At 34.2% G+C, this 12500-nt stretch overlaps 1 protein-coding gene across 9 annotated transcripts in view; it reads right to left on the bottom strand.

Moving 5' to 3' along the window:
* Nucleotides 1–10439: 10439 nt before the first annotated feature.
* Nucleotides 10440–12500, bottom strand: part of LOC113821663 (GRAM domain-containing protein 2B) — a 339844-nt gene continuing 337783 nt past the window's right edge. For all 9 annotated transcript variants that reach the window (XM_070122783.1, XM_070122788.1, XM_070122784.1 and 6 more), the window contains one exon: nucleotides 10440–12500. This exon is cut by the window's right edge and continues 1 nt beyond it. In XM_070122783.1, coding sequence (XP_069978884.1) covers nucleotides 12418–12500 — 83 coding nt within the window. In that variant the 3' untranslated portion in view covers nucleotides 10440–12417.

Genomic DNA, 12500 nt, shown 5'->3' with positions numbered 1-12500 from the left:
GACATATTATGATGGACTTTATAAGTAGTGGTAAAGAGGACGTAGATGTTGCAATAGCTATCAAAAATATATTCACATACAAGTGTCAGACATTTACATAACTATGAAGTATGAATATCTCTTTTATGATGTTTGTACAAATAAGAAAAATCTGCATTTTGACTGTGTTATAGCAGAATGTTGATTTTTAAAATTTGAGGACTACAGATACGGTGTGTGATGATTCTGAGTACAGCTTTGTCTGCATGACTGTAATTGTTGTTCTTTAAATTGCCAGTTAAGCTATGGTAAAGATGTAATTAACTTTTTTATATGATGGTACAAGTCCATAAGAAATTAATAGTTTTACAAGGGAGATTTGAAATGTTAGGAAATAGATGATAGATATGTAATAGTTTGTCTTCAACACAAGAAATATATTGAAAAAATACAAGAAAATCAAAGGACTAGCACATATATTATTTAAAAGTTGTTCACAGATCAAAAGTAAAAAATTGATGAATAAAAAAAGAACAAAGAAAGGAAAATCTTTAATGGTAGAATTTGCTTAATGAGAACATTCATTAAAAGTGATTTTATGAAAGGTGACTAACATTGGTCTTATTTTATTCAAAAAATTAAATTTGATAAAAATTTCCTTTGTTAAGGATTTCATGGCCTCTTTCTGGGAGGGAGAAGTCAACAGATGTTTATTCAGAAAAAGAGGAAAAAATATGCATAAATATATATTTTTTCCCATAAGGTAGCACTTTTACTCTTAAACCTGACTCATATTTGAACTATGCATACTAAAATAGGCCTACATATTGATGGTGATTCATTATTGTTTGTTGAATCTCGTAAGTAATATGATGTACTTGAGATTAATTAAAAGCTTGTGAAGACATAAAGAATGACAGTGACAATTAATAATAATAATTAATATACTTTTGTATATGCTACTACTAGTATCAATACTACTACTAGCACTAGCAGCCACTAGCACTACTATTGTTACAGCTATTATTGCTATTGCTGCTATTGTTACTCCTGCTAATTCAATTCCACTGCTACTGTTATTACTAATATTGCAATTCCACTGCTACCACTATTACCGATACTACAATGGCACTACAAGCCTCTATTGCTGCTGCTGCTGCTGCTGTCACTGCAAGTACTGTACTGTTGTTGTTACAATACCTGCTTTTGCTGTTTTTTTTTTTTTTTTTTTTTTTTTTTTTTTTTTTTTTTTTTTTTTATCTTGTTCACTTTTTTAATCTGCATTATCTCTGTTTTTTCCTTTATCTCTTCTTTCTTTTCTTCCTTCATTACTTTTTTTCCACTTATGTTACTGTAGCAGTACTCATTATTACTTGTAAGATAAGAGTTCAGAATTTTCATTTTTCCATTATTGACATTATTAACAATGTCAATAAAGTATATATTTGCTCTTTACTGTTCCTAGATGTATTAGAAAACCAGTGTTTATGTATTATATATTGTCTGTATTATCTGATGTTACTACATATATGTATCTGTCTGAATATGTTTGTGAGCTTAGAATAACAATATTATTTTTTGCAGTGTTGTTTTAGTTTTATTCTTGAATTTATATTTATTTTTTTGTCTGTAGAAGAAACAGTGTGATACAGGAATTGATTGTTATTATGTACTACCTCTACCTATTCCTCCATGATGTAAACTTCATGAATGATGGCCAAAACAGAATTTTAAGAATGTGTGTTTGATCTGTATATGTATGCCTTGGTATGATGTCTTGCTGTTTGTAAGAAATGTTATAATCTGATATGCTTTCAATCATCAGAATTTTTATGTTAAGTGGTGTCCTGTTCCTGTTTAGTCAGTAATTTGCTTTGTCAATATTTCAGAGTGTATATTGTACATGTTTCTGTACAAGGTAGATAATATTATTTTATGTGCACTGGCTTACTTTCATATTTTATTCTTTGCTTTTACATTGCTAGTGTATATATGAAGACGTATATGTATCATCATTCATAGTGTTGTAAGTAGTAATGCAAAAAGATTGAACATTGTGTACACAGTTCTTCTTGACCCCTTGGATGTCCATTGAACAAGCACATAGATATTTAACCCATTGCTGCTGGGTGAATGAGTGAGTGAGTGAGTGGCTGGACTCCTTTCTTAGTGGGATGTACTTCCATGCCATGCACATCAAGCCTGCTCCAAGCTGTGTGTGCTAAACAGTTGTTCTCTTGTTTAGCTATGACTGCAGTCATTGAGGAGTTACAACTCTCAAAAGTAGGCTTTAAGTCACTTTTGTGGACAACTGTTTAAGCTGCAGCCAAAGTCCAGATTTGGGGAAATTATATGCTTTTTGTGCTTCTATTTTTCCCTTGAGGGGCTGACTGGATGTGGTGCCGAGCATGTAGTCTATTGTGGTGCATGAAACACCTGGTGGCATTGAGTTAATATCTGATACTGGTATTTAATTTCTGTTTAATATGTTTAAATGTGTTACATTAGTAATTTTTGTATAATCTTACTATTTGTACTACATTAAAAAAATAAATGTAGTTTTTGAGGATAAAGTTGAAGTCAACTTGTAGCAGAAGAAAAATTAACCAACATGATGACCACTGTGAAAAGTTATTTTGTTGGTCAGTTGTATTTTAGAACTATGTTGCCTCAGGGAAATTTTTATAGATTATTAAGTTCCCATTTTGTTTGCAGTATCTATTAAAGGAATATTTGCATTACATTTAAGCATTTTCCTTCATGGGTATGATGATTTTTGATCATAGCAGCCAGTAAATTTCCTTTTAGATTAGAATATACCTTCCAGACCTGCAGTGATTACTGTATATTTTATCTATCAGATAGAAGAAAAGAAAGAGGGGGTGAGAGGGTAAGAGAGAAAGAGGAAAATATTAGGGTAGAGAAGGGAGACATGAAGAGAGGGAGACAAAAAGGGAAGGAGGAGGCAGGAAGAGAGAGGAGATAAGGAAGGGAGGAAGAAGATAAGTAAGGAAAGAGTATGGGGGAGAGGGAATATGGGGGAAAGGGAGTATGACAGAGAGAGAGAGACCATGGGAGAGGGGGTTTAAGAGTACAGAGCTAATAGAGAGAGAGGGTATGAGGGAGAGAGAGAGAGGGTATGAAGGAGAGAGAGAGAGGGTATGAAGGAGAGAGAGAGAGGGTTTGAGGGAGAGAGAGAGAGGGTATGAGGGAGAGTGAGAGAGAGGGTATGAGGGAGAGAGAGAGAGGGTATGAGGGAGAGAGAGAGAGGATATGAGGGAGAGAGAGAGAGGGTATGAGGGAGAGAGAGAGAGGGTATGAGGGAGAGAGAGAGAGGGTATGAGGGAGAGGGAGAGAGTATAAGGGAGAGAGAGAAAGAGTATGAGGGAGAGAGAGAGAGAGTGAGTATGAGGGAGAGAGAGAGAGAGAGTGAGTATGAGGGAAAGAGAGAGAGAGGATATGAGAGGGAGATATTAGAGGGAGAGGATATAAGAGGAAGAGAAAGAATAAGAGAAAGAGAAAGAGTAAAGAGGTGAGAGGGAGAGGGAGAGGGATAAAGAGAGAAAGAGAAAAAAGTAAGAGAAGAGTGAGTTGAATGAGTGTGAGTGTGTAAGTGTGTAAGTGAGTGAGAGAGAGAGGTAGTGAGTGAGTGAGTGAGTGAGTGAGTGAGTGAGTGAGTGAGTGAGTGAGTGAGTGAGTGGGTGGGTGGGTGGGTGTTTGGGTGGGTGGGTGGGTGGGTGGGTGGGTGAGTGAGTGAGTGAGTGAGTGAGTGAGTGAGTGAGTGAGTGAGTGAGTGAGTGAGTGAGTGAGTGAGTGAGTGAGTGAGTGAGTGAGTGAGTGAGTGAGTTAGTGAGAATGTGTGAGAGAGTGAGAATGTGAGAATGTGTGAGAGAGTGAGAGAGTGAGAGTGAGAGTGTGAGTGTGAGTGTGAGTGAGAGTGAGAGTGAGAGTGAGAGTGAGAGTGAGAGTGAGAGAGTGAGAGAGTGAGTGAGTGAGTGAGTGAGTGAGTGAGTGAGTGAGTGAGTGAGTGAGTGAGTGAGTGAGTGAGTGAGTGAGAGAGTGAGAGAGTGAGAGAGTGAGAGAGTGAGAGAGTGAGAGAGTGAGAGAGTGAGAGAGTGAGAGAGTGAGAGAGTGAGAGAGTGAGAGAGTGAGAGAGTGAGAGAGTGAGAGAGTGAGAGAGTGAGAGAGAGTGAGAGAGAGTGAGTGAGAGTGAGTGAGAGTGAGTGAGAGTGAGAGTGGAGAATGGCATATTGGGATTGTGGTAGAGTAGGAGAGGGCAAGGGTGAGGATGAGGGTTAGAAAGAGTAAGAGTAAGAGTAGGAGAGTGGGAGAGTGCGAGAGGGCTAAGGTGAGGGTGAGGACGAAGACGAGGACAAGGTTGAGGGTGAGGGTGAGGGCAAAGGCAAGATGAAATGATGAAAAGACAGACGAGGACAAATCTTTTGAGGCCTACCTTATTTAATGGTAAATAGAGATTCTGATGTACTGACATAGATATCAGTTTACTATTTGTTCTAAAATTAGAGTATTGGATGTAGAATTGCTTATATTTACTTATTTTGTTTACAGTGTCAGAATGACTGTAATGAAGTTGAATAAATGCATTAAGGTTTAACACAGAAACATAAGAGCATGAGATTATACATGGCCAAGTAGTTATTAATAAGCATAAAAACATAAAAAAGTTATCTTGATATTTTGTGCAGTTTAAGGAAGGAATTACATGCTCACTGATTGTTCATGGTGCTTTGTGCATTCCAAAGACATTCTAGATATGTAATATAAATATATATTTTATCTTTCTTCTTGCAATAAATGACAAAGTTAATATGATGTATTTTTAAAAATCCCTGAGTGTTTTAATCCCTGAGTTTTTTAATTAAAAAAACCCAGCAAAAACACATTTCCGTCTTGTGGAAGAGAAAGGTAAATTGGTAGAAATTGCTGGGCTCAGACATAGAAGGGGAATGCAGTTATTTAATTTATTAGTTTGCATCATGTTAAGTCACATAAGTTGTGTTGAATGGAGAACAGGTAGAAATGGTGCATTACATTCTTTCATTCACTAAGAATTTTAAATTCAATTAATTTATTATAAACCTTCTACCTATGGCATTGCTGAATTATATGCATAAATACATCAGTAAGATTTCTTCAGTTAATGAGTTAAGTATTTTTTTCAAGTAAATAATTTCAGTAACAGTCATGATAGTCATAATAAGAATCAGTAGCTTATGTCAAATTCAATATTAAAAAGACAATGTAGGATCACAGAATAAAACACTTTGTCTATTGAATCTTTATTAAGAGCAATATTCAATGCATTTCTGAGAAGCAAAATTATCTAGTAGTGATGGTACATACAGAATGACAATGAATTACTGCAGATAAAAAGTGAATAGACTGAATATATAAAGAAATCACTCTTTCATCCATAGCTATTAAGAGATATATTGATCTACAGTTCTTACATTATATAGTTGTCTAAGCTCAGAGTTCTAGTTCAATTATATACCACACAAAAAAATTGTTTTGTAAGACTGTTCAAATGTTTAACTTTTTTCCATTAATATCTTATTAATGATTAATGACATCATTATTTAGTGGGAAAATTCACTTTAATGGAAACAAACACCAGGTGCAAGTGACAATTTTGTGGAGAAACTTTAGTGTGGGAATCATTAGAAAAATTAAAATGTGCTAATGACTGAAGATAAACGGCAATGAATATGTCAAGTTACAAGTCATAGTGCATGCTCAATGTAGTGAGCCCAATAATGTGGTAGTATTTTGACCTGTTTTCCTGTTCACATGGATGGATTTTAATAATTTTTTATAAGAAAAAAACTACCAGTCACAAATTTACTATAGCTCACAATGTAATATCACATCATTTTTCATCACTGAAAAATTCCATAAACTACAGGTTATAAAGAAGAAAAATAAAAAGTATCCAAAACATACATTTTGGCTTATCAATAAAGTAATAATATTTGGTATCAGGCTGTAGCACAACAATTAATAATGTCAACAGTTTCTCATGCTAGCAGACCTGCTATGCAGCATAAGTATACACATATATCTAAAGATTTTCATTTAAAAAATTAAGGTCAATATAGTTATTTCTAATTTAAAACATAACAATACCAATTATATGTTTGTCAATATTCAGACTGCTCTTTCAAAAGCTAGATCACATTAGCAGACACTGAATCTTATAGATAAAGACAGTAAAAGGAGGAAAATACCAATAATACCAACAGCTGATTATCAATGAACCGATAGCCTCTGGAAAGAGTAATCATGCATATAATTCTTCAAAGATTTTGATACTCTCTCTATATTTATGATGGTTCTGTAACTGACTTGTTCATTCAAGTGTGTTGACATTAAATTATATGCAGTGAATGACAATATCTGGACAATTTCTAAAAAGAGGCTAAGTATATATGGTCAATTAAACTTATCAGTGGTAAAAGTAAGTATTGTATTTCTCTGATTTGTCTTGTATTCACACTAAAGAAGTATAATCATTTATCACATATGATTACCAATTTATTAATGGCCGGCTGCAGTTTACTGTATCGTTACTTTTACACTTAGCTATATTACGCTAAAAAATGCTACTCTTGGGCCATTTTAGATGTACAGTAACATGCTAAGACTACAAGCACCAGAATGTGTTAGGAAAGAATGCTAACTATCACAACTTATCCAATCTGTTCACTGTCACGGATCACACTTATGGCACGATGAACATGGAGGGAGCTGGAGGCTTTGTAATAACTGGAACAACCCAGTATAACATGATTCCTCTTACTGGAAATATCAATCACAGTGCTCCATTGTGCCAAAGAATTTATATCTTTATAAAGAATATTTTCACTTTATTTCCCCTATATTCATGTTAGTGGTGAAGCATCTCACTGAGTCACTTCACACCTTACAGTTTTCTAGGGTACAAAAAGTTATTTTTAGAAATGTCTATAAAGTACTTTAGGGCATATACCAATAATCAAATATATTCATTTAACATATTTACAGTCAACAACAAAAGTGATGTCACTGTGCCAGAACTGGCTCGGAGATATCATTCCCTTCCTGCCCTGAAAGGTGGTCCATGCTCAAACCACCAGGACATAGGAAAGGGAGAAAGCAGAGGGGGTGATCTGGATTTGCTAGGCTAAGCAAGAGTGAGTGTTCTGCTATGTTTCAGTCCCATCCTATCAAGGCTAGCATCCACACCCCTCCCCTCTCTCTCACTCTCAAACACACACTATAGATATTTGTGAGGGTGAGTAACGTATCGTCTCACATAGCGCCTCTTGAGCTACCAAACCTTAGTAAATGGCTTTGGCCACAAAATTTTAAAGGTAATGGGGTGTAAAGGCTTAGGGATTGATTCCCTTGTTTTCCTCTTATTTCGTTTGGGTGCCTTATATGAACCACGACCTCGTGATGTTTATGAATCTCGAAGCATGGTTTGGTTGAAGTCAGCTTAAGTATGATGGGCCATTTGGCTCCACCCCTCACAATCATATACTTATAGAAATTATTTATAGTTATATCTGTTTAAAGTTTGAGATACAAATTGATTTAAAGTGCATTGTCAGTCAACCTAATCATATTGTTTTCCGAAACTTAGTGAAAATAAATAATGTGGAATAAAATCCAGTGAATGTATGCAGAGGTACATTAATATAATGATGGTGGAGTAAATAAGATGTAGGAGCTGCAAAACTTATACTATTAACATATTATTTAGTGTCAAATTATTTGGTGACCTGGGCAGATTGGGCACTTCCCAGCAAAATCCCTTCCCAGCTCATACTTGCTCACTCACCCCGTGAAGGGCTGAATCTAGCTTCACTCTACCCAATACTAAGAGAATGTTCCCTTAGCCTCTACCTATTCTTACACCTTCATTTGTCATTTCAGTGGCTGGTGTCTAACACCTTGTTGGTGTTCCTCCTCCAAACTATTCAAGAAAGCCATTACTTTCGATATCTTTGGTTCAATCTGTATTTTACATATTCATTTTGTTATTTTTAGTAACAAAGTAATTGTAAATACTTGGAAAGAATACTGGCATATGAAATACTGTTGTTTGTATTATTTTTTTCCAAATAACATATCAGAAGTTTACCATTATCTAAATAGTGGATCCAGGTGAGAGAGAATTGCTGCTTAGGATAATGCAGAGCCATGTATTAATATACAGCTCTAGGATAATGCAAATGAAGGATATTTTCATCTGAAGAATATCAATATGAATAGTCAGTTCCAACAATATTAAAGTATTTTTTATATAGAAAATATGATAAGGAATTAAAATAAAACAATGTGATAAGACTTCATGATAATTATTTTCAAAATGATATATGATAACTTATTTCTTAAAGCAGGCCTCAAACATATCCATCAAATTAACAACTAAACAGGGATAAAAGCGCTCCCTCTCTCTCTCTCTCTCTCCATATATATATCAGTCATTTTTGCACTTCTTTGCCTAATTTCCATAATTTCCCTCCTCCTCACATTCGAACCATCCTATGTCCTGGTTGTTTGAACATGGGCCTCCTTTCAGGGAAAGAAGGGCCTAATCTCTCTGAGCAAGGTCTGAAGGCGACATCACTTTTATTGTTGGCTGAACTTGTACATGCAAACAATATAATTCATAATGTTCTGACTCACAACTTAAAGCTGTGTTTCAAAGAGACATGAGGACATACACACACAGGAACCATTCTTGTGTCTGAGACCTACTGCATGATTATGAACAAACCATGCAGATCTGTTGTAAATGGATGAATAAAATTTCTATGAAGTTGGTAAGACCTTCATAATTTTCTAAATTACTTTTATCAATTTTTAAACCACAGATATGTGCCTTAATGCTCAAATTTTCCAATGCATAACACTATAATCAGAAGAAGCTGTAATATTTAAATCAGGACAGTTCAAACACCCTGATATATGGTATATACCTTGTTTGCAAAACAGTGTAAGCTCGGATATATACATGTGTGTGTATGTATGTGTGTGTGTGTGTGTGTGGATATGTGCATGTAGATATGTGTGTATGTGTGTGGATATGTGTGTGTGTGTATGTGTGTGGATATATGTGGATGTGTGTGTGTGTGTGTGTGTGTGTGTGTGTGTGTGTGTGTGTGTGTGTGTGTGTGTGTGTGTGTGTGTGTGTGTGTGTGTGTGTGTGTGTGTGTGCATGTGTATGTATGTGTGTGTGTGTGTGTGGATATATATGTGTGTGTAGATATATGTGGATATGTGTGTGTATACATATGTGGATATGTGTGTGTGTGTGTGTATGTGTGTGTGTGTGTGTGTGTGTGTGTGTGTGTGTGTGTGTGTGTGTGTGTGTGTGTGTGTGTGTGTGTGTGTGTGTGTGAATATATATGTGTATGGATATATGTGGATGTATGTGTGTGTGTAGATGTGTGTGAGTGCCTGGATGTGTGGGCCAACAAGTGTCAACCTGGAAATGTATATCACATATGAATAACCATAAATTATAAAGTACATTTGTATATACATCTCTGTATATAGAAAATCCAAGATATGCATTTGATTTTCATACATATAATAAAAAAAAACATGTTTCTGTGAAAAAATAAACAATTTTACTGTAACTGTATAGGTCTTAACATCTTCCTGCTAACCACAGAATCACCTTACGTTAAGGTTTTCACATAATCATCACATTCACATGAATGACAGTTCAGTGCAAGCAAAGTCACTGCTTCATTTTCAAGTGGTAATACATTAATTGAACAGGGTAAGTAACCAAATATTGATTATACTTGGCAATGGTCTAGCCATACATTTGAACACAATGAAGTTAACTAAGCAACTAGATACTAGATATTCCCTGAATATTTAATTTATAATAAAAATGCTGTGCTAGAACTCTAGAGGAAATAAGGGTTATAAAGATAATAAGAATATCTAATATGATAACATAGTTAACCCTTAGTGCTGCTTAAACATTACATAAATAAATATACATTTCATTTCATGAATCACTCGAAGTCAGATTATTAACACAGACATAAACATGTATGCATAGACAAACACACACAAACAAGGACACAATCACGCACATATGTACAGGCACGCACATGCACATGCACACACACGCACACACACACACACACATATATATATAGATATGTATGCATTCATGTATGTATGTATGTATGTATGTATGTTTTTATATATATATATATATATATATATATATATATATATATATATATATATATATGTATATATATATATATATATATATATATATATATAAATATATATATATATATATATATATATATATATATATATATCAAACATATAAATATACATTATATATATCTAAATACATTATATATATATATATATATATATATATATATATATATATATATATATATATATATATATATATATATATATATATAGTTGTATATGGGTGAAAAGGAGCTGGCCACCTTATCATTTCATTCTGTGACATAGAATGCATGTTCCTCTTCAAACACTGTTCAGCACATGTGCACATGCGTGCACGCACGCACGCACGCACGCATGCACGCACGCACGCACGCACACACACACACACACACACATGCTGTATATATACTGTATATATACATTATCATTATCCTATACATATTTACATATTAAAATAATGCATAAGAAAGATTACTAAAACTAAAATTGGAATCACTTTCAAGGGCAACTCAATTAGAAATGTGTCAGTTCAACAGGTTCAGTAATATACAGAGATGGTAGAATACAATACATGGGTTGTCATTATATTTTGTTTAAAATATGTTTGTCATTATGAAGCTTCAGGATTTGAACCAAGATTTCTGATCAAGAATAACTATTGCATAACAATATGCATGAAAATATTTATGATGTTCCACAATCCCATGTTTACTACTCATTTAGAATATGAAGAAAGGAAAAAGTTTAAAGAGTACCTGAATATCAACCTCACTGTTTTCATAATGATAAGTGATCAATTGTATAAGCAGAATTTAAATAGCTGAAAGATTTTTACATGGCTATATAACTCTTCAGTCACTGCTTCAACAACTTCAGTGAAGGTTGCCGAGATCGTCAGGTTCTTAACAGCTTAAGTACAGCTATTGCTTCACCCTTGAGCTGAATATCACAGCTAAAAGTGTACACAGACAAAAAAGAATGAAAAATGGAAAAAAAAGAAAAATGAGATACAACATGCATGGCCAATGAGCAGTTGCTGATAACAGGCAGAACAGGCACAACATTTAAACTCCAGAAAGGAAACATGTCAGTTCTAATACCACATGCTAGAGGATAGAAACATGTTAGCAGTTATAGTTAACAATCTTTGGTCCACAATATCAAGGTTGGGAGGGATTGTGTGCAAAAGCCATTCATAGGATGGTTATGTATAATAATACCCATCTATGAAAAATAAATAATGGGCCTTTGTGAACCAATATCACTCACTGATATAAATATCAAATATTATAAGATAAGCAAGATAGTTAAGTTGTCAAAGATCACAACCATATAATTCTAGGACTGAAAAAAAATCATCTCGGTAATAAGATACTTTTAAGGTAGATATTCTTGAATAACCATTCATGCATGATTTGGGTAAACTTTAATTCAGCCTGGAAGCCATAATTGCTGTTAAGATATCAGTTAATGATTGACTAGATATATCTCAACATTTAAAAATTCTGCATTTTCATAAATCTCAATGTAATATTTTCATATATTTTCATTTAAGCCATTTAACCTTAACCCATAAAGAAAGGCTGTACATAAATAACTGTCTTTTTTCTAAGACATATAACAACCCTTTGACTAGATAGCTGACACACTGGAAAGTCATTTTACTTTGAGCAGTGTAGATTATCTCTCATATTTTTTGATTAGTAGTCCATTTAATGTCAATGTTCAGTGATGACAATAAAACACTTTCATATCAGATCCTCTGAAATAAACCTGGAAAAATCTTCACAATGAATCAAAATCCTGATTCTTGAATATCTATCCTATTATCAGAAAATCAGTGTGCAAGTGTGTGAAAACTAAATCTTTTTGATTGTTAATGTACACTGCAATAATAACTCAAATCACTTCACATATACCCTTAGTAATAAAGAGAATTTAAACAATCATTCTTCTTTGAAAAGAATACTTTTTGCATTAGGGCAACAATAATACATACACAAAGAAAAACAAAATTTTCAAATTTCACTATCATACTGAATTTCATCTAGGACATTTCTTTCCTATTTTCTTTTCTTCATTGTCTTCAGGGATAATCAAACCCTTCAGAAATTCTAAAATAGGTGGAGGGGAAACCTGACTCCAGTAACCAGGGATCCAGTTTGAGGTGTCACAACCCCACTGAACCTGTTGTTACGTATTGTCTGGTATCTGTGCTGTACTGACAGGAGGTTCCTTGTTGAAGAGAACCACCAATGCTTCTAATGACTGCCGAA

The sequence above is a fragment of the Penaeus vannamei genome, chromosome 6 (assembly GCF_042767895.1).
Source record: "Penaeus vannamei isolate JL-2024 chromosome 6, ASM4276789v1, whole genome shotgun sequence".
NCBI classification, from domain to species: domain Eukaryota; kingdom Metazoa; phylum Arthropoda; class Malacostraca; order Decapoda; family Penaeidae; genus Penaeus; species Penaeus vannamei.
Note: the sequence above shows the minus strand (reverse complement) of the source record. Positions and strands in the feature narration are given on the sequence as shown.